We start from the raw sequence: 19,480 nt of genomic DNA, 5'->3' as shown, positions 1-19,480 counted from the left end.
GAGGGGGAAATATGTACTGTACATGTATGTGTTTTATGCTGAGCCAACAACGAAGGCTATATGGCTATATATCAGTGATGCCCAACCTTTTTCGGCCTGCGGGCCATATCCATTTCGGACAGCCACGTCGCGGGCCATATTTATTTCGGACAGCCGTGTCGCGGGCCACTTCACCGCAAAAATACAAAAAGAAAAAAAAAATAGAGCAGATACCATTTTTGATTAGAAACAAGTTGTAATTACCATTAATTATGTAGTAATTAGTGGGATATTTGAAGTTGTTTTCCAGAAACTAACTTCTGAATGTCTGGCCTCATCGTAGAGACACCAAGTCGGAGCACTGAATCGAAATGTTCGTCCATCGAAAAAAAAGATTGGGAAACGCCCCTACGTGGGATAAATACTTCTTCTTCCCTTTTTTCGTTTTTTTTTTTATTTATTTATTTTTTAATATTACTAACATGCCGATTTCCTGCACTGTGGGCAGTTTCGCGGGCCGGATATGACCCGCGGGCCGTAGGTTGGGCATCCCTGCTATATATATATACACGGCAAGATATCCAGCCCTGTAAACAGGTGCTACTTGCAGAGAAAGAACAATTAACGTGCCCGAGACGAGAGCTGAACACAGGACAGCCAACTTTCACTGTATTGCATGTGACAGGCGTTAACCGTTACGTCACCGGACCGCCCGGGAAGGAGTAGGAAACCGGGGAGAGCCCCCGACGCCAATCGTATCTATATTGTTCGAACAACGTATGGCTCTTCTGGTAATATTTACTTGTACCAGTGCGAGTGTGGGGTTGGGGGGCAGCTAAATTGGCGTAATGAGACCCAACGACCCCTCGAGGTCTGCGCATGAACCGTCTAATGGGCAAAATTAAGGCGAATACAGATGTACATACCGTGCATGTCGTGACATCTTAAAGTGTGTGATTGTTGGGAAATTGTCGGACTGCATGTTTCTTGTCCAATATCACGACAAATCTATTATTTTATCTTACGAGCTATATCGCCTACCTATGCGACCCGCTTCCCCACACTACCCAGAAGCATATCTCCGTGAAGAGTATGTGACATCTACTGGCTTTCAAAACAATGACAAGAAAAGAATAATTTTCTGAACACTTACATCAATACTGGAAGACTATGATTAAGCTGGTGATAATTATTGTTATACTATTCAGCCAACAAAAGTATTTTCAGGAAAAGACAAACCAAAACTGTATTAAAAAATAGGACACAACAAAAAGAAGAAATGAAACAGCGCCAGCTCTACAGAACTCACCAAAATTTGCAACAAAGAAGTGAGAAAAAAGTCCTTAAATTGACACATCTTGACAGTCTAGTAACAACAGATGGAGATAGGAAAAATGTGTGATTAACAGAGTCGAAGCAAATCAAGTCTTTGCCACACTAAAAAAAAAATGGAGATAAAAAATTTCAAGGAGGAATAGAAAATTAAGAACCTGCAAAAACAATGTCCTTTCAATCCTACACTATGGAAGTGAATGCTTCCACACAAAAAAAAAACCCAAACCAAACCATTAACAAAAATCAGGCGAGAACTAGAGATCTTCCAAACCAAATGTCTGATGAAAATCAAGATACTCTGGCCAAGCATAATAAATCACCAATTCTCACAAAAGCCAGCTGCACAAATACAAACATAATACCCCCCCCCAAAAAAAAAAAAACCAGACAGAAGGGAACATGCAGAATGAAATCAGATGTATCATCCAAAATAGCCTTGACAGCCGAGAAAAGGTGGTTGGCCAAAAGAAACATGGCAAAGATTTGTAGAGAACTGAAGGACCAGAAACTAACCTAGAACTTGCTGCTGACAAATTGGTCTCTAGTGGATGTTGGAGAACATTTTCAGGTTTGTGCACAAGTCCATTTGACCAAAAGCTACTCGACATCTATGCAATAATTTGGCCTTGATATAAATGCATTTTTATGTAATCTAATTTGTTCTTGATTAACCTGCACACACCAACCTTGTGATTTCATTGTGACTAGTAATTTTTTTGGTAACATTTATATAGCTTCCTTGTATATGTAGCATAATATATTTGGTTATATTGTCGAAACGACCATGAATGCTTTACATAATACCTAAATAGAAAGATGAAGCATGCTACATTAAAATTTGAAACCGGAACATGCCTTTATATGTTCTGCCACATTATATCTTAATTACATATTGGTAAAAAGCAATAAAATTTTCATTATGCTGTTGCACTTGTATAAAAGGCAAATCAATCTTCGTGGCAATTCTATAAGATGTCACTGAAAACAAAAGAAGAAGAAAGTGATCTCTGTAAGTTTATTTTTAAAATACAATACCATGTATAAACATAAATTCAGATCACAGTCACAGCAAGTTAATGTCATGAAATTTACACAAGTTTGTGCAACTACTTTAAGCATTAAATGCTTAGCAGCTGAACTAGTTTTTAAGTTGTAGTTTAAAGTAAATGCATTAACAGAGGAACACGTCTTGTAGTACACATACTTTTTTTTAACCCTAGCAAAACTAAGTTCATCAAAATCAATTCCTCTACATTTTTCCCATTCTTCAGACTGAGTACGCTTTCAGAAAGCACATGAATTTTAAAATGTACTCGCCTGAATTCACATCATTAGTGGACATTTAACTGTATGCAACTTTCCCTCACCCCCAAATTCTAATAAGGGTCCATTTTTAGTGACGCTACTAGCTTAGTTTAAATGACAGCAATGTTTCCCATCATTAGGAAGAAAATTTGCAAATCTGATATGCCTGCCTCCTTTGTAAACATTAAATTAAAAAAACGAAAACACAACTTGCCCTGATCTCCAAATTATCCCCAAACACCTTTATCTATTCTGTTTGGGCATTTCTGAAAAAGAGTGCAGTAGCACTTTATGCTACAGTGATTGTCATCAAGAATTTTGCTGTACAATGCAGATCTTGAGAAATATTGCAGCATGAGGTCTCTAGACAAAACACTTTTCATTCACCCTTCTACAAAAAAGGTCTTAGCAAAATTTCTAGTACAAACTGAGTGAAGAACTCTGTGGACCCTGTCTTATAATAACACCTAAACTTTAAGCATTGTATGAATCAACATGCTGGACAGCAAGCAAACCAATACATTAGTTCAGCATCTTTACCAGATTGTTTAAGAAAATGCTAGATTAAAAGAAGGAAAAAAAAGACAAATAAAGAACTTGGAAACAGACAATGAACTATAAACAAATTCAGCAGCCTGCTGTAGAAGTTATCTTTAAGCTGTTGCTGCATGCCTACATTTCTGTATTTAAGAAACCCTACACACACAACAACTTAACACATATTAATTGTAGTCTTCATTTTAGCCAGGTCAAAGAATTTTGAACCAAGGCAAGATGCATTTGTGAGTGTTGACAATGTAACACAGTACATACCTACAATCAGTACAAGAATATGAATTGGTCATGAAGTGGACACTGCACATGATTGAAACATGACAAAATGTACATTCTCTTCTGCAAAGTACTGTTCTTACCTTAAAAAGGGGAGGGGAAGAGAAAATGGTCACTATTCACATAAAATCACAATGGGATAACTTTAAAGCAAGTACACTATATCAATCTGCCCATATAAATAATGTCATCAGGTCCATCAGACGTGGTGATGGAGAAAAACCCTAACTTAGCATAGAAGTCAACCAGATATTTATCACTTATGTTTAGCTTTGTGTGGACTCCGTGTGATCCAGCTGCTTTCAAAACACACATAGCACAGGCAAGCAGACGGCGTGGTATGGCTGGATCTAAAATGCGATGTGTCAAAACATCCAGCCGCAATACAGAGGGGTAGCACTGAGCCACCTCATCTTTCACATCCAGGGTCTCGTTGTAGAAACTCAGGATTACTTCCTGTACAAGCCAACAGTCAAGAACCCACTTACAAAATATTTTAAAAAAAAAAAAAGATTTCTTACATTTATATCTTGATTACACTGTACTTAAAAATACTTAGCATTTATATGCCACCAAGCATTCAGTTTTGTAACTGTAATTTGTTAATGGTGTAAAATACATTACAAAAAAAAAAATGCTCCAAGAAAAAGTTGAAATTGCTATATATGGCTGTCATTTACGAAAAATCACTTCAAAAGCCTTTGTCGTACAAATATCTATCATGGATGTCATTTTATTTGAAGTCTTTCAACCATTTGTCCTACAGCAAGGGTGTATGCAAAACCAACTCTTCATGCACCATGTGAGAGTGTGCACACTTCATTTTTTTAATAAAAAGGTGTAATGTTGACTATGGATCAACTTACATCTGATGGTGAAAAATCTTCTCTCTCTGGTCTAGGATACTTTCTTTCATTGCAGGCACCCAAAGGTTATTGCTTTTTGAAGCTAGCTCCTTAGCATTAACAGAAGCCAGGATGTAACCACATATGCTCTCACTGTCTTCTGCCACAAAGCAGAACTCAGGTGAATATGCTAGGAAGTTGCCCACCAACCTGCAAGACAAAAAAAAAAAAAGTTCCATGATTATAAACTACACAAAATAAGGAAGTTTATTTTTAACAAAATCAACTATAGCTTTTTCTTAACTGTTAAAACTTCATTTTCTTGCATTTAGGCTAATTCTGGCTTAACCACTTGCCTGTCGCCAAGAAGTGAGGGCACTCCACAAAAGATATTACTCCCATCCATTCCATCATCACAGGTCTTCAAACATATGTCATACACTGTTGTCTAAGTAAAATAAGAGAAAAGAATTAGAACACTTCACCCTTCCATTTTTAAATGGCAGAAGATGAAATCCAGTTATAGGCCAGGGGACAGTTGCCATTTCAAATTTTAAACAGTTTAAAGCATCAAATCTATTTAGAATTTAACATTAAGACCCTTTAATGAAAAACATTTTAAACAGAGCTGTTCGCTACGGATTTCAGCACATGCTAATGTAAAAATGATGCTCTTTGGAAAAATGAACTTTTTACATGCCAAGGAAGCAGAACAGCTTGATTGGTTCTTAACTACTATTGCAGGCTTGAGATGTGCTTTTGTCAGTCATTGTGATCTCGCTGACTTTTCTGGCAATACTGGTTTGTTAAAATCCAAACTGCTGAAAAAATTTATCGCTCTTTTTTATCGTAGTCTCCTGTTTGTAAGACCTCGAGTTAATCTTGAATGTCATTCTGATAAATGCAATTATCATGTTAGCCAATTTAGAACAGCCTCAAACTGTTTTAAATTTTAATTTAAATCAAAGAAAAATACCACTTTTAAAACAACCCTAAAATGTTTTTTTGAAAACTGTTTCTAAACTTGTTTCTTTAGAACAATTAAAAGTGTGATACATGCAACTGGCCCCAGAACTTTTCTAAAAACATTTCCTAAAAACTGTAAGCAGCACTATTACAAATATTTCTTTGTGCAGTGGAACATGCCTACCCACCTTATCTTGAGGTTGGTATGGTCTGAAGTTGTACAGTTCAGTTATAATGTAGTCTGGGGGTTTCAACATAAATAAGTCATGGGCTGCTGAGATGGGCAGGAGCCGCTGTTGAAGAAATGTTTAATTTGCTAAGCATTTAAGCACTGAAGTGCTTAACAGTAGAGTGATAAGCACACCAACAAGGCTCAGGAAGCTCATCGTAGCTAACAGCAAATGGTATATGGAGATGCAGCATTTAGGCATTTGTATTAAGGCTTAATTTACCATGAAAAACTTTCACATGAAAAAACTTGCAACACATCCAGTTATAACTATGTCAAATATTTACAGTAGCAGCGCCATCTTCACAAATGCAGCCAACTGTTTCAAAAAGGCATATAAAATATGGAACATAAAATGCCACATGTATCCTTACACCAGATGCCACTGCAAGAACTGCTGTCAAGCATACTGAAGCAATAATGCAAACAAGCAGTGGTGCATGCTCATTTCCACTTGCCACTGCCTGGTGGGAATGCACCAGAATCTCCCTAATTTTTTTTTTTATTGCAGGTTGATTTTCTGTATTAATTCTGCATTTATCAATCACTGGCAACATTGCAATTTGGTCTGACAGCATTTTAAAGGGTAATCCAAGTGAAACATGGAATTAAATATGCAGTTGCTGGCAGAATAATGTTTACATCAATCAGCCACAAAAAAATTGTACTTTTTTGGGACTTAAAAAAAAAAATCACACATTAACCTAAATGTTTAATTATTGAAATCACAGAAGGCTGAGAGCTTTGAGCATACTGACAGTAAAATCAGTGCTACAACAGCAAGCCAATTTCTGAAAGATTACAGGAAATAAGGGCTTGAATTCTTTGCAAGATGTGGATGAAAACTGCAACATTCAAAAGTCAGTGTCCTGTAAATAGAATAAACCTGCGAAGACCTTTTAAAAATTAATGTTGCGATCAACTAAACTCTTGGAAATAATTTTGCACTTGGATTAACCTTTCACAATGCTGTATTATGTATATTGTAGTGGAATCTAACAACAAAAGACAGGAAAAACAATGTTCTGAAATATGATTCTGCAAAAATCCAGTCACTGACATTAAGCAGGTAAAAACAAAAAAATAAACCTGCAACGTCATTTCTGAAAATCAATAAATTAGCACTATTCCCTTCATAAGCAAAGACAGAGAATACAATCATAGCAAAAAAATTATTTTAGATCTGAAATGTGTTATTATTTTTAAAAGAACTTCATGCACAAAGCTTTCATTTTAACGAGTATTTCTTCATAAAATGGAGAAGTACGAATATCAAGATTAATATAGGATGTGATAAAAAACTTTCCAATTCCAGGGATTTACTGGAAATTAGATCTTTACAGTGTCAATATAAATAAAAAATTCCATGTGCTTATGCACTGATTATATTCTCTGTCAGACAGCAAGATATTAACAGATATCACTAACAGATCACAAATAAATAAACAGTAATATGGATTATGATGCCACATGTACAGTTTCATAATTTGGGTAAAGATTAATATACACAACTAATTTCCAGGCACAGGAGAGATGAAATTGTTTACTTTGTTTGTGGTCTGTTGTGATACTCAAGGTTTACTACTACTACTCTGTGTATGAACTTTCCTGAGGTTAACTAATGCAAACATGATATATTCTGACACAAAAATATAATCCTGAAATGGCTAAATTCAGTACATTCATCTCTGAAACAGCCACTGGAAAAAAGTCTAGTGGACCCAGATGTAAACTTACAATGGATTCATCATTCAGGATCACACACAAGTGAATTTTGTGGGTCAGGGTTAGGGTTATGGGGGATGGGGGATTTGCAAAGTGTATTTTGCTTCAAAAGTGCTGGAGTCTATATTTTAAAACCAGCCACAGTTTAAAGAGGAGACATTATAATTTGTACAAACATTACTTGCCAAATACATAATTATCAAAATTTCTTGTGTGTTCCTGCATTGGTAAATCCATTGTCTGAATCTCTTTATCCTGAAAATTATCAAGCATAAAGTAAATACCCTGCAATCAAAGTTAATGAAAAGCATCTTGCAGTGTCCACGATGCATTTTCCAGTGTTGTTATTACTTCACACAGCACACTAAAACAGCTGCTGGAAAATACAAGCATGAGATTCTGGTGCAACTTTCTGAACTATAGCTGGAAATGCATAGTCACTTTAAAAAGAAACAAAATTGAAACTTCCAATGATTATGGGCCATGGTTCGCTGTTTATTCATTAGACATACATACTTGCAGCTCAGCTTGAAGGCCTCCGCGGAAAACCCAGGGTTCTTGGTCTCCGCTGGTAAAGGCCTCTTTATACCCCTTAGAAAACCCTGTTTTGGTTGAGATATATAAGAATATAGGTTAGTCTCGTGGCACTGTTCAACAAAAAAGTTATTTGCATTATTTTTTCATTCTCTTGATTTGAATGTGACAAGCTGGACAAATTACAGATTCATGAATAAGTAAAACCGTAAAAGCATTTTTGAAATGATTAAAAACTATTTCAATACCATTTTTAGACAGTAAAGGATTTTAAATGTTTAATTCATCTTACAACTACCTTGATACCTTTTGTGCAATCATTTAATTCTTTTACCCCTAAAATGAAAAACCATGTTAGACATTCCATCGGTGTCTCCTTCTCTCAGTAAAACTTATATATATATAAAAAAAAAATAAATAAATAAAAATTTGGTCCAACCACTTATAATTTACCTGTTAAATAATGCAAGAGATTCTGATGGAAAATACAGCATAGACTTTCATCAATTTGAATAAGCATTACAAGCAATGTTCATGGTGTTTGAATGGCAATGCAATTAACCCAGTACTACAGAAGAAAGCTGTCCTTCCTGGTCATAATTTTAATTTACAGCACAAGACTATTATTCACTACTCTCCTCCAAAAATTTTAACTTCATAGCATAAACTCGAAGGAGGAAAATTTTCATCACAACATTAATTTTTGAACTAAAAAAACTTTACTTAAATCAAGTTCTGCATAATATATTTAATATATAGTAGGAATTTTCTGCTTGCAACAGTTCTAAACAAAGGCATCTCACCCACTTTCCTGCAATAACAAAAACCACAAAAATTACTGACCATGATGACTGCAAAATGTCCTTGAACTTTATTAGCAAGTTAAAAAAGGGAAGGAAACATGAACTTTGCTTGCATGCTAAATGAATCAAGATTCTTCTTAATAGTAAGCCTTTGTACTCTGTAAAAGATCTCCAGTCAAACTTCCATACAATTTTTAAAAGATGTTAAAAATTTGATAAACACATTCTTATAAACTAATGAAGATTTAGAAAAAGACAAGTTTGATTTGGCATCTGTCACAAGAGTACTAGGAATATTAGTGATCTCTCCTCTCATGTAAATCTGTGTATAAGGCTATATGTCTCCATTTTCAGGCATATGCTACAAAATAACCTAGGGACACCTCGTACATGTTGCAAATCCACTGTTAATCAATGCTGTGGTGTTGCACACAAGCCCAAGTTCTGAAATAAACAGAAATCATATCATGGTTAAAATATTATTTTGGATTGGGCATTTTATGCACTTTATGTTTAAAAAAATATGGAATTAACTGTACTCATTAAATGGCTATACAAAATGCAGGACTTGTGGTACAAGTAACAGCATTTTCACAACACAAAGTAAACCTGACTATGCATCATAATTTATAAGCATAGTCTTAACCTGCAAGATGAACAGCAGGCAGGAATACAGAATTTTTACAATAACAATGGTTACAATTAATATCAATTCATATAAAGGAAACCTGGATTTTCTGTACTTGTAGCAATACTATTCTGACAGGCTGAAAATTGTAAATAGTGAAATCGCCTTACCTGGAAATGATAAATGTCTTACCTAGCCATTTGACAAAGTTCAGGCAAATAATGAAGAGACCTCTCATATCCCAAAGGTAGGAATAGATGTCACAGAGAAGGGATTTGTTAGGGCCAACCAACAGACGTGCAAGTAGAGTATCAAGCTCCAGGACACTCTTTTCAAACTCTTTCTCTTTCTTAAGCCATTCTTTTCCCTAAATTGAAAGGATGAAGATGCATATCTTAATAATAGATTTTATTTTGTAATGAGGCTTTTCATTAAACTTAGAAGGCAGAGTATATCTGGTTTAATGTATACAATGTCAACATAATTTATGTATGTTCAAACTATGCAAATTTTACATATATTTTAGAATTTTAAACAGGTAAAACATTGTTTATAAAATAAAAAAGTGATCTTCGGAAATCCTTGAGATTCTATTATCTACTGTGTATCAGCTTCTTCTCAAAGCCTCCAAGTAACTGAATTCCTACGTCTGGTGATATATCATCAGCGACGTCAAGCAGACAAAATGTGTCCTAGAAGTGGATGTCTGCTTGTAATTGTCATTCACTCCTTGTCCTTTTGCTACAAGTTTTAGTGTTTGTCTTACCATGCACTTGCATTAAAGAATCAAAGCTGCTTAATCGTCGTACTAAAGATGTAAGCAGTTTAACAGACTTTATTAAACTGGGCTTGAAAGGCTACACCCTCAAGTTTCAAAGAGAATAATGAATTGAAAAAAAAAAACCACACACCAAAAAAACGAAACAAACAAAAACAAAAAACACTACTGCAAGAGAATTAGCCTAAAAAAAAAAAATCAAATAGAGTGCAAAAGCTGGCAAGGTATGTTGATTATCATGAGAAAATTGTTTTTAATTTAAGTGAATTTTTAAATGCTTTGCAATCCTTCTGGAATGCACCTCATGCATAAATCCTAAGTTTGTGCATAGGCTAAGAAATTTATGATGCTTAACAGATGCCCATAAAATCAGGGTTTATAAAGTTCTTTCATGCTTACCTATTTAAATGTCTAATTAATGGAGCAAGCATGCATGTTTATGAATTTAGTTTTACTCCTACCTCTGGATTTCTCCTGTTGGGTTCTTGAACACAATGAGCATTTGTCACTAACCAATGAAGATTCTGCAAGAACTGAAGAGACGATGAACCATGTTCGAATGGAAGATAAAACAAGTCTACAAGAAGCATCAGATCTTTGATTGTGACGGAGGTTGGGGTTAGAGAGGAAATATGGTTCCTGGATGAATCACAATTTTCAGGCACCTCAATGACAATGGTGCTCTCTAATTTAATAGTGTTTTCTCTTCCCTCCAGGTCCAACTGCATCAGCCTGTCTGTTGTGGAAGCTTTGGGTAATGTGTTCAGGTTTGATGGAACAAGCACTACACTGGAAGACTGAACACCATCCATGGGCTCCGTTTCAGAGCCAGAGTCCGACAGGGAATCTGATACATCAGATGAAGAATCCAATGCCAAGCTGTTGACAGGTTGTGACAGTGGTTGTAAAAATGATGGATTAGCCACTACTCCTTCTGGAACTATCTGCACTGCCAAACTGTCCAGAACAGAGCCAGTAGCCAAAGAAGCTGCAGCACAGGCAGCTGAAATTGGTGTAGAAACTATAACTGTTGAATTAGACACAACAGGAGCCAAAAGAGCAGCAGGGAGCACAGCTGCAGGCAATCTGCGCTTGGGTGGGTCTCTCACTGTAGTAAGTTCTGTGATCCACTCACTCATGGCTACTTTTAATGCTTGCCGAGGCTTGTAGTGTTTACCCATGTATAAAGGAAGATCATCATCAGATCCCAAGTCGCTTTCTGTTTCAAGTTTAATGTCTGCTGCCACTGGACTCAGACGCTCACCTTCACAAAAAATAAAATCTGCACACTTAGGCCATTATGCTTGGATGGACTAAAGTTTTACATTATGCAAGTTACAAATGTGAAATAGTGTTTTAAAACCCTACAACCCCCCCCACACACTCCAAGTTATGTTTTTTGTTCTGATAAATCAGAAGCTTTATGTTAGCTGTTGACCCTCTTAGCACTGCATAAAAATATAATTACGTAATAAAACCATGGTGTATTTCTTAAGACGTAAATGGGTGATGGTTTTCATACTTTACTGCTCTCAGGCAAACATTAGACCATGAATCCTATAAATTTTTGGAAAGGAGAAAACTTGAACTTTGCAAATAAAGTAATGAAAATTGCCTACTTTCACTCTGATGTCAGCAATAATCCAAGAAAATTCAGTTTAATATTCTTGGGTTGTATGTGGCCCATCGTGCTCTGCCGGTAAAGCCATGATTCTGGCTTATCAAGCTAAGAGGGTTAACATGCCCCCCAACAAACCCTTTTTTTTAAAGTATGGCATAAAGACAGTTTACTTAGGTGTCAATTCTACAAAGGTGTGGATTTCTAGTCATATCCACTCCTCACAAAAAAAGTTGACAACTGCCTAGTCAAAATGAGTTTTAGTTACTATAATATGGTGCTCTAAAACACCAGGCCATGCCGGTTGAAAATTGTATGCAAAGTGTAACTTTTTGCTGATTCATGAGGTGGTCATCTTCAATGCATTAACAGTAATTATGTTAAGAAGTGTACATACTTGCAATTATGTCTTTCTTCACACCATCTGGGTTAGACTTGCACCACTGGCCAAGAGTATGACACGCAATAAAGTTTGTCTCAAATTCACAGTTTGGGTTTGTCAAAACACCACGGATATATGGCAAAATGTCAGATGAGCGGCCATCATATGGCCCCAGAAAAACTCGACGAGGGTCATAGTCATTAGCATGAATGTTGTCCCAGATAACAGGAGCACGCCTGAGAGCAGTTGTAATGTCCTCTAAAGTCTGAATTGTAATGTTCTTGCTAATAACCTTGCAGCCTGCAACAAATAAAAACCAAGAGTCTGGTTTATCTTTTTTGAAATATGAAATCTGACTATCAAAAATCAAAACAGACTTTATTGTCTGTCCAGGAGACCCAGGACAGAAATTTGTCTTCGCTCACAAGGGCAGGCATACATACTCATATAGACATTTAACACACAGTTAGGAGTAAATGTTAGGAGGAAAAATGTGTATTTCTATATGAAATGATGAACATTTTTAAAGCTCAACTTTATTCCAAACAAGTAAATGACATACTTCTATAAACAGGGGTAAATGTAAGACATCATAGCTTAGCTGCCTTTAGAAAACTTCTATATTAAAATAAGAAACAAACAAACCACCCAGTACCTGTCCATAAAACTTCTATGCCTGGCAGAAGCTTAGTTCCAATTGTGTTTAAATATTCTGAAGACAGAACACTTGGCCGAGCTCTAGAAGCACAATATTCTGTGGTGGAAAAATACAAAACTTTTTTAAAGACAAACTGTATTTTCATGAACTAAGCATTAGAACATTAATGTCTAATTAAAAACTGGTGGAGATTTTTAATTGAATACATTGTTATGTAGTTTCTGGAAATGAAAAAGTGAACATTTTCCCTGTGTCAACTGCAGAAAAATAATAAAAGTATTTAACATAAAAGCAGAAAGCAAATTCTAATTCTGCATTCTTATTCTAATTCTGCATGAAATCCACTGGCTGCCAAATGACTAAAAATTAATATGCCTTATGAACTTTACAAAACAATGCCTGAACAATTTGGCAATAAAAATCGAGTGTTTTGTAGCATTTTTCCAAAAATATTCCGAGGAAGATATGAGAATGAAGACTACTAGCCACTTATCACCTCAATTATCCAGTAAATTGATGACAGAAGATATATTGTAGCAACTCGTCAAAGGAAAAAATTATCAATTAACTGCATGTTGTCAAGTACTTTTTTCCTTACTTGAACAAAGCAACACAGCCACGCTAACCTGTACTACTACACTGGCTACAAGAAAATGCTAACCTGTTGGACAAAAGAAGAACTTTGGTTGACTCAAATGCTGATACAGATCATTGACTAAAGACACTTGAGCACAAGCAGAGGAAGCAAAAACACTCTGATCCACATCTGATAACTCTGGGTCAATATCATCAAATAAGATAGAGAATGCCTGACAACCAAATGCTGCTACCTGAAAAAGAAATCACAACAATTTTCAATCAAAATACATCTGTAGTTACTTTCAACAATGAAAATGATTAAAATTAGATGTTGAACCAATTTATTACCTAGAACTTACAAGTCAGTAACAGTCAAACTGTTATCACCACACTAGAATAAGGAACTGCAAAAATTACTTTATAGCGGCACACAGAGTGATCCATGTTGCCCATCTGTAATACTGTTACAGTTGTGACTTATTTCATGTATCAAATCATGAGATTTTATACAAATCTCCAACAGGTGCATCCTAGATTAATTGCTGATTATTATGGTAATTCAAGACATCTATGCATTACCTGTTCAAGCTTGCGTTTTAATGCTTGAACATCTTTAGCACTTGAGAAGGTGATATCCAGTCCAGGTGATATTGCATAGACAAATGACACACCTTTCTGGTGAGCACTTTCAATTAGACTGGTTAGGTTATCTGCAACATACAAACTTCACTTTTACCGCTTGGAGATCTTTCTCCAAATTGTTAATTTTCTAGCATGCAAGTATAAAAACAAAACTAGCTGTTAGTGTGGGTTAAAAAAAATATAAATATACACATCATACACAGAATGAGAGTGAGACAGATTAGAGAATACATACTGTAATACTGATGTTAGGTTTGCACAGATACCACCTTTTGGGTTGTGCAGATTGGACAGTTATGAATACTTTTTCTAATATGTCTGTGTGTTACATAAAAGGATGATGACCGTGTTAAATTACATGACAAAGCACGTCCCAAGGCATATGTCGTCGTCAATGGCTCGTTTTGGATCCTTAATCTACAGTGCCAACCTCTCCAAGAAACCGAGTCTTTGTAGTCAAAGATATTCAAACGAAAAAACTGTATTTGCAGTTTGGCACACCAATGTCCACATATTGTACACACTGGCAAATCAGTGACATGCTGACTAAAGGCAGCACGCACCTAACACAAACTATCTGGTGACACATACCCACAATAGCTTCCATAACTCTCCACACTACTGACTGTGACTACAACTGGGACTGCTACTCTCCTGCTCTCACTCTTGCTTAGGGTTTATACACACAGTACTAAAGTTATCTAGAAACATCCCACATCTTCTCATCACACATGTGCTTTCTCACACCAAACATTCCAGGTACCAAGGCTTGCGCCAGTCACTCTTGCTCACGCACTTGCTCGAATGATCTAGGCAGCTCTAGTCAAAGCTGCGCGGCAGTCACCAGCAACTCATGCCGGGTTGGATTCTGCATCAAAGCGCTGACAGTGCCGGGCAACATATTGCATAGATCGCTACCATTTAATTTGCAACACTGTGTGCTTTGAAACTATACAATTCTGATCTTCACAGTCTCTTTATAAAACCACTTTAAAGCATTCAGAAACTAAGGAAGTTACACATGCTACTTTTGTTAGTTATAATTTTTTTTACAATTCTCAAAAATGCACTCCCACTGTCACAAGACAGTCTCTATAGGAAATATAGGAATCTGTCTCACTACCAGTTTTCTTCGCTACATTGCTATTATTAATTTTTACCACTTGCCACAAAACAGACACTTCAGACACCAGATAACAAGTACGCAATTCTTACCAGCCTCTTCCACAGAGTAGAGTTCACGCCAGCAAGCTCTGTGTTTGTAGTCATCCTTTGGGGCATACATGTAGGTGTTAAGCCCCATTTTCTGCATCCTGGACAGATGTTTGAAGAAAATCTTCCATTATTAGCTTTGAACTCTGCCCTTTCATTATTGTTTGTTTTATCTAAAACTGCGTTATGCTCATGTTTAGGTCATCACTAAAGTTACCCTGCCAAATCATGCATTCAAAAATACAAAATAGAAGCCTGTCAAATCCCTTCAATACAATTATTTTAAACTGTATGGCTAAATATCAAAATTATCAAATCTAGTAATGTACTTGTAAATTATTTATAGCAGTACGACTTGCTATAACTTTCCTATACATTACATTTGTAATCCCACATAATCACATTCTTACCATCCAAATAGGATTTTTCTCTGCTCCGAGGTCCATGGTAAGCCATAGAAACCTGAGAAAAAGTATGAACCTGTCACTAGTTCGGCAGTATTTTGTAAATTCTGAGGAAACAGCTCCCATTGTTTCGGTTTTCTATGAAACTACACTTTACGCTGCTTCAAAAATTACTGTGGTGTGCAGATGTTGCAACACGCCTGTGTGAAAGCAGCAGACTTTTCGCCGAATCCCACCAACAAAATGTTTTGTTTGGAACCCAACCTAAGTGTGCTTTCTAGTACGCACGGTCAAGTGGCAAGTGGGCGGAGCAGATATCAACACTAGACAGCAAATAATACTTTGATTTTACGATGAACCCTCCATATTAAACAGACGAACGGAAATACAAATTTATAAGCAGCTTCCAATGCTTCGGATTGAAGTAAATGTTCACATAACTATCTACATCCGTGATCTACTTTTTCAATGGCGGAAAAGTCGAACCGTCCACAGCCCACTTCCCAATACTTCAGTTTCTTCAACCGATAACTAAAGACTATTTCATGCTTATTTCTTCAACGCATCAAAACATGGAAAAAAACTAAATTCAAGATCATTATAAGGACTAATTATTGGGATAATTATAAGCCTTGAGAACATGCAAATGAGGTCGTGAAAGCGAAGAGAATTCAGGACAAGACAAGAACCGGTCCAAAAGCGGCTGCACAACAATACGTACCCTCAACAACACCTGCTGCAAATTCACTGTTCATAACTGAGGCGACTGTACTATAGTCACTTTTTTAATATAAAAATTCAAAACACCATTTTCAAACAAATGCCACGATTGTTGTTAACGTAAGGTCGTACTTCCTTGTCGATGGACTCGTAATACTATTCACGCATGCTCAGTCGCCCTGAAAACCAGCTGCATCCAGTTCAAACCAATCGCAGTTAGTTTCAGTCGAACTGGAATGCGCGCGCATACGGACGAAGAAGTGGGCGGTCCGACGCGAGAAGGTTGGCTGGCGTGTGGCCGTGACCCAATGGCCGTGGTCTGTTGGGTGGTTTCTACTGGTACTTTTTTTTCTCTCCTTCCTTTGTCGTTTATTCTCGCAGAATTATCTCCCGGCTGATGAACCACTGAATTAAAAAAAATGCAAATCGAGCAAATAACAATTTGTTGTCATTGTCATGCTTCAAGAGGTGTATTTTCGTCAGGTGCACATGCATGCACGTTCGAACGTACACTTTTCACCGTTCCTGCCACAAAACTGCTTTCAGTCAATGTTAGACTCGCATTACCATGGTTGCTATGTTTTTGGGTTTATTGACGATAAGAAATTAACAACATAAATAAAAACATGTTGTCACACATCTACTATTTTTCGTGTGTGATAAGCTTTATTGATGATGATAACTATAAACAGGGAGGCCATCGATCGAATGTACGTTAATTAACACTGCATGCATGTATGAGTTGTCTTTTGTACAAAACGTTTTTATTTCTGCTGTTGAGATTTTACTGCATTAATTGCTTTTGCAATTATGACTAAAATTTCATGGGCATAGTCCACCAAAAGTCACATTTGTAGATGGCATGTTGGAAACATGATTTGAAAGCTGATCGACTGCCAGGGAAGTAATTGACAGCCAACATCACTATAGTGCATTATCTGTAAAATACATGTCTCATTACATAGCCATTATACATTCTTATAGTCACACTAGTTGGATCTAAAGTCACTCTCAGGGATCTCGTCTTTTATCATTGTCTGCATACACATGCCTACGATGTAACGGGTTACAATCAAAAGCGCGCGGCCCTAGGCAGATGCCTGCCCCTAAGCACGTGATTATACATATAGTCATAGTCACACTCACACCTTCACAGCCGCCTCCTTATTGAATCTGAGCCGGAGATAGCGACAGTCTGTAAGCTTTGCCCACTCGTCGTCCGAAATGGTCTGCAGGTTACGCGAGGTCGGAGTCAGAGAGAACATCTGTTCACGAAGGCGCATCGGCTTTGGCTTAACAGTGTAGATAGGAGGCAGCATGATCGGCGGGAGAAGTAATGGCCGTTTCTTCGTGCCCGTTTTCTGGGTTTCCTTTTCGATGCCCTTGCGGGAGGAAGTGCGTTCCCAACCTGACGTGTCATTTTTGGTGTCCCCTGCTTTCCCTTCGTCACTGTGCCCATCTACGGTATACTCTAGTTCCCGACATGTAGTCCACTGGGCCGTTGTTCTTGATGAAACGGGCGGTGATGAGCATGGTTCACCGAAAGGATCGCTTCTAGGAAGAGCAAATAAGTTGACGGTCTTCCTAGAGGCACACGGAGAAGGGCCTGACGACTGCACCACAGCAGATGTCATAACTGGGGTCGTTAAACTGTTCTCTAAAGCTGTAATCTTTTTAGGAAGACGACAGTTTGCTGCGAACAGATCGCAACTATTGTCTTCGTTCGGTTGGAACCGCCACAGACGGACACACGCCATAAGATCCTTGATTAAATTTAAACCCTTTGTTCTGACTTGTCCTAAACCTTTGATCAACTTCAGTTAACTTAAAGAAAAACTATGACTCCTTGTTTTGCGCTCTTTCTCTAACATCGTGTCAGGAGTCACTCTGACAGACATTTTTGGCATGTAGTTCACTGCCACTGTTGTGGCTAACCCTGTGGTTTATGCGTTAAGAGTTGGAGAAGCGTCAGAACGTTAGGATGTATGTATGTCACGAAACAGATGAATGACGAAGAAGTGTCTGTACGTAAGTTGACTTTCTTCTGCGTGAGATTTCCAGCAAAACGCACAGCAAACCCTGCTTGTCAGAGTGAAGGCAGTCAAGTCGAGTAACTCCGACATTGGTTAAAGACGTAGGATGTTGACAACAAGGTTATAATCCCTCACAGTCGTACATCACAACACAGAACCACATGTTCCAACGGTTATCTGCACAGAAAGGTGACAACCTTAGTCTCTGCTCAGCTCATATAATATTGCAATAGTCCCAGTGGTGGAGGTGGTTACCCACCGAACACTGGATATCGAAATGGGTACACAAGTCGACGTCCTCGAAACATCTCGCGCTGTTCTGTCATAAAAATACACAGCCAGATAGTGAGAAAGATGTTTTGTGAGTCACTCCGAACTATCAGCCTTATAACTCTGCAGGAGACCCACATCAAGAACACATTACAGCTACTGGTGTTTTGGAAGCAGCTTGCCCTTCAAAATCCCTTCGAGCAGAGGCACGTACACTGTGTTAAACTGTATTACTAGTTTCTCGATGTTTACTAGTTCACTGTTTTCCTATCGCACGGTTCGTGAAAGATCTCTCCCCACGATCGAGTCTCACCGGCAATGAAGATGGGGAGGGGTTGATTTGGCGTTTTACGCCCTGTCAGCAACTATAAGGCTATTTCACGGCAAAGCAGCCAGCCCCGTAAATCTCTCAATCCGCTCTTTTATACCCGCGAGCGATCGCGGAGCAGCGTGCGGCGACGTGGACGTAGGCTGGCGCGACGATCAACCCTCGACGATTATCGGTTCCCCACCCCCACTCTGTTTGACACGACCATGTGTACAATAAAAACAACTTCACACTTGTGGACTGAGGTATGTCGTTCGTTTAACAGTCTCCACATTTTGTTCTCATGCTTTCTCATTCGCATGTAGAAAGAAGAAATAATAAAGCGAGCAAGAGAGAGAGAACAAAGCAGGAAGCTGTGCTGGGGTAATCAGGTGTAGAAGTAGGTCATGTCGTTGACTCCTGTTGATTGGTTTAGCCCTATTATTCTTGCTTTTAAGACCAGAGGAGGCAACCGAGGAAGGAAATCTTCGTCAGATAACTGCCCAGCGTCTAGTCGACGTTATCTGCTCTCGTATACATATCCACACGCGATGAGTCACAAATAAGTTTGTTCTCCCCTCTTCCCGTTGCCGCAACTTTAATTCGTACCAACGTTTCAACATTTTAGCTGATTGGCGAAGGGGTACCTCAAGTGCTTTACCTAACGAAAGACGGATTTCCAAATGGCGCACCTTGC

General features: G+C 37.7%; 2 protein-coding genes across 2 annotated transcripts; both read right to left on the bottom strand.

Annotated features, from left to right (window-relative positions):
• Positions 1–2,312: 2,312 nt before the first annotated feature.
• LOC112563760 (protein O-GlcNAcase-like) lies at positions 2,313–16,354 on the bottom strand. The gene is given in 16 exon segments (XM_025238065.1): positions 2,313–3,906; positions 4,317–4,363; positions 4,366–4,505; positions 4,652–4,743; positions 5,450–5,554; positions 7,732–7,817; positions 8,943–8,996; positions 9,373–9,547; positions 10,420–11,222; positions 11,974–12,258; positions 12,614–12,712; positions 13,278–13,446; positions 13,775–13,905; positions 15,053–15,150; positions 15,460–15,511; positions 16,175–16,354. Coding segments are annotated over 16 exon segments (2,667 nt in total). The 5' UTR covers positions 16,209–16,354; the 3' UTR covers positions 2,313–3,609.
• Positions 16,355–16,443: 89 nt separating this feature from the next.
• On the bottom strand, positions 16,444–19,058 carry LOC112563761. Its single transcript, XM_025238066.1, has 2 exons — positions 17,320–19,058; positions 16,444–16,578 (listed from the first exon to the last, which is right to left on the bottom strand). The coding sequence occupies exons 1-2, from the start codon at positions 17,928–17,930 to the stop codon at positions 16,557–16,559; spliced, it is 633 nt and encodes a 210-aa protein (XP_025093851.1). The 5' UTR covers positions 17,931–19,058; the 3' UTR covers positions 16,444–16,556.
• Between the last annotated feature and the right edge of the window lie 422 nt (positions 19,059–19,480).

The sequence above is a fragment of the Pomacea canaliculata genome, linkage group LG5 (genome assembly GCF_003073045.1).
Source record: "Pomacea canaliculata isolate SZHN2017 linkage group LG5, ASM307304v1, whole genome shotgun sequence".
NCBI lineage: Eukaryota > Metazoa > Mollusca > Gastropoda > Architaenioglossa > Ampullariidae > Pomacea > Pomacea canaliculata.
This window is presented reverse-complemented; position numbering and strand designations above follow the sequence as displayed.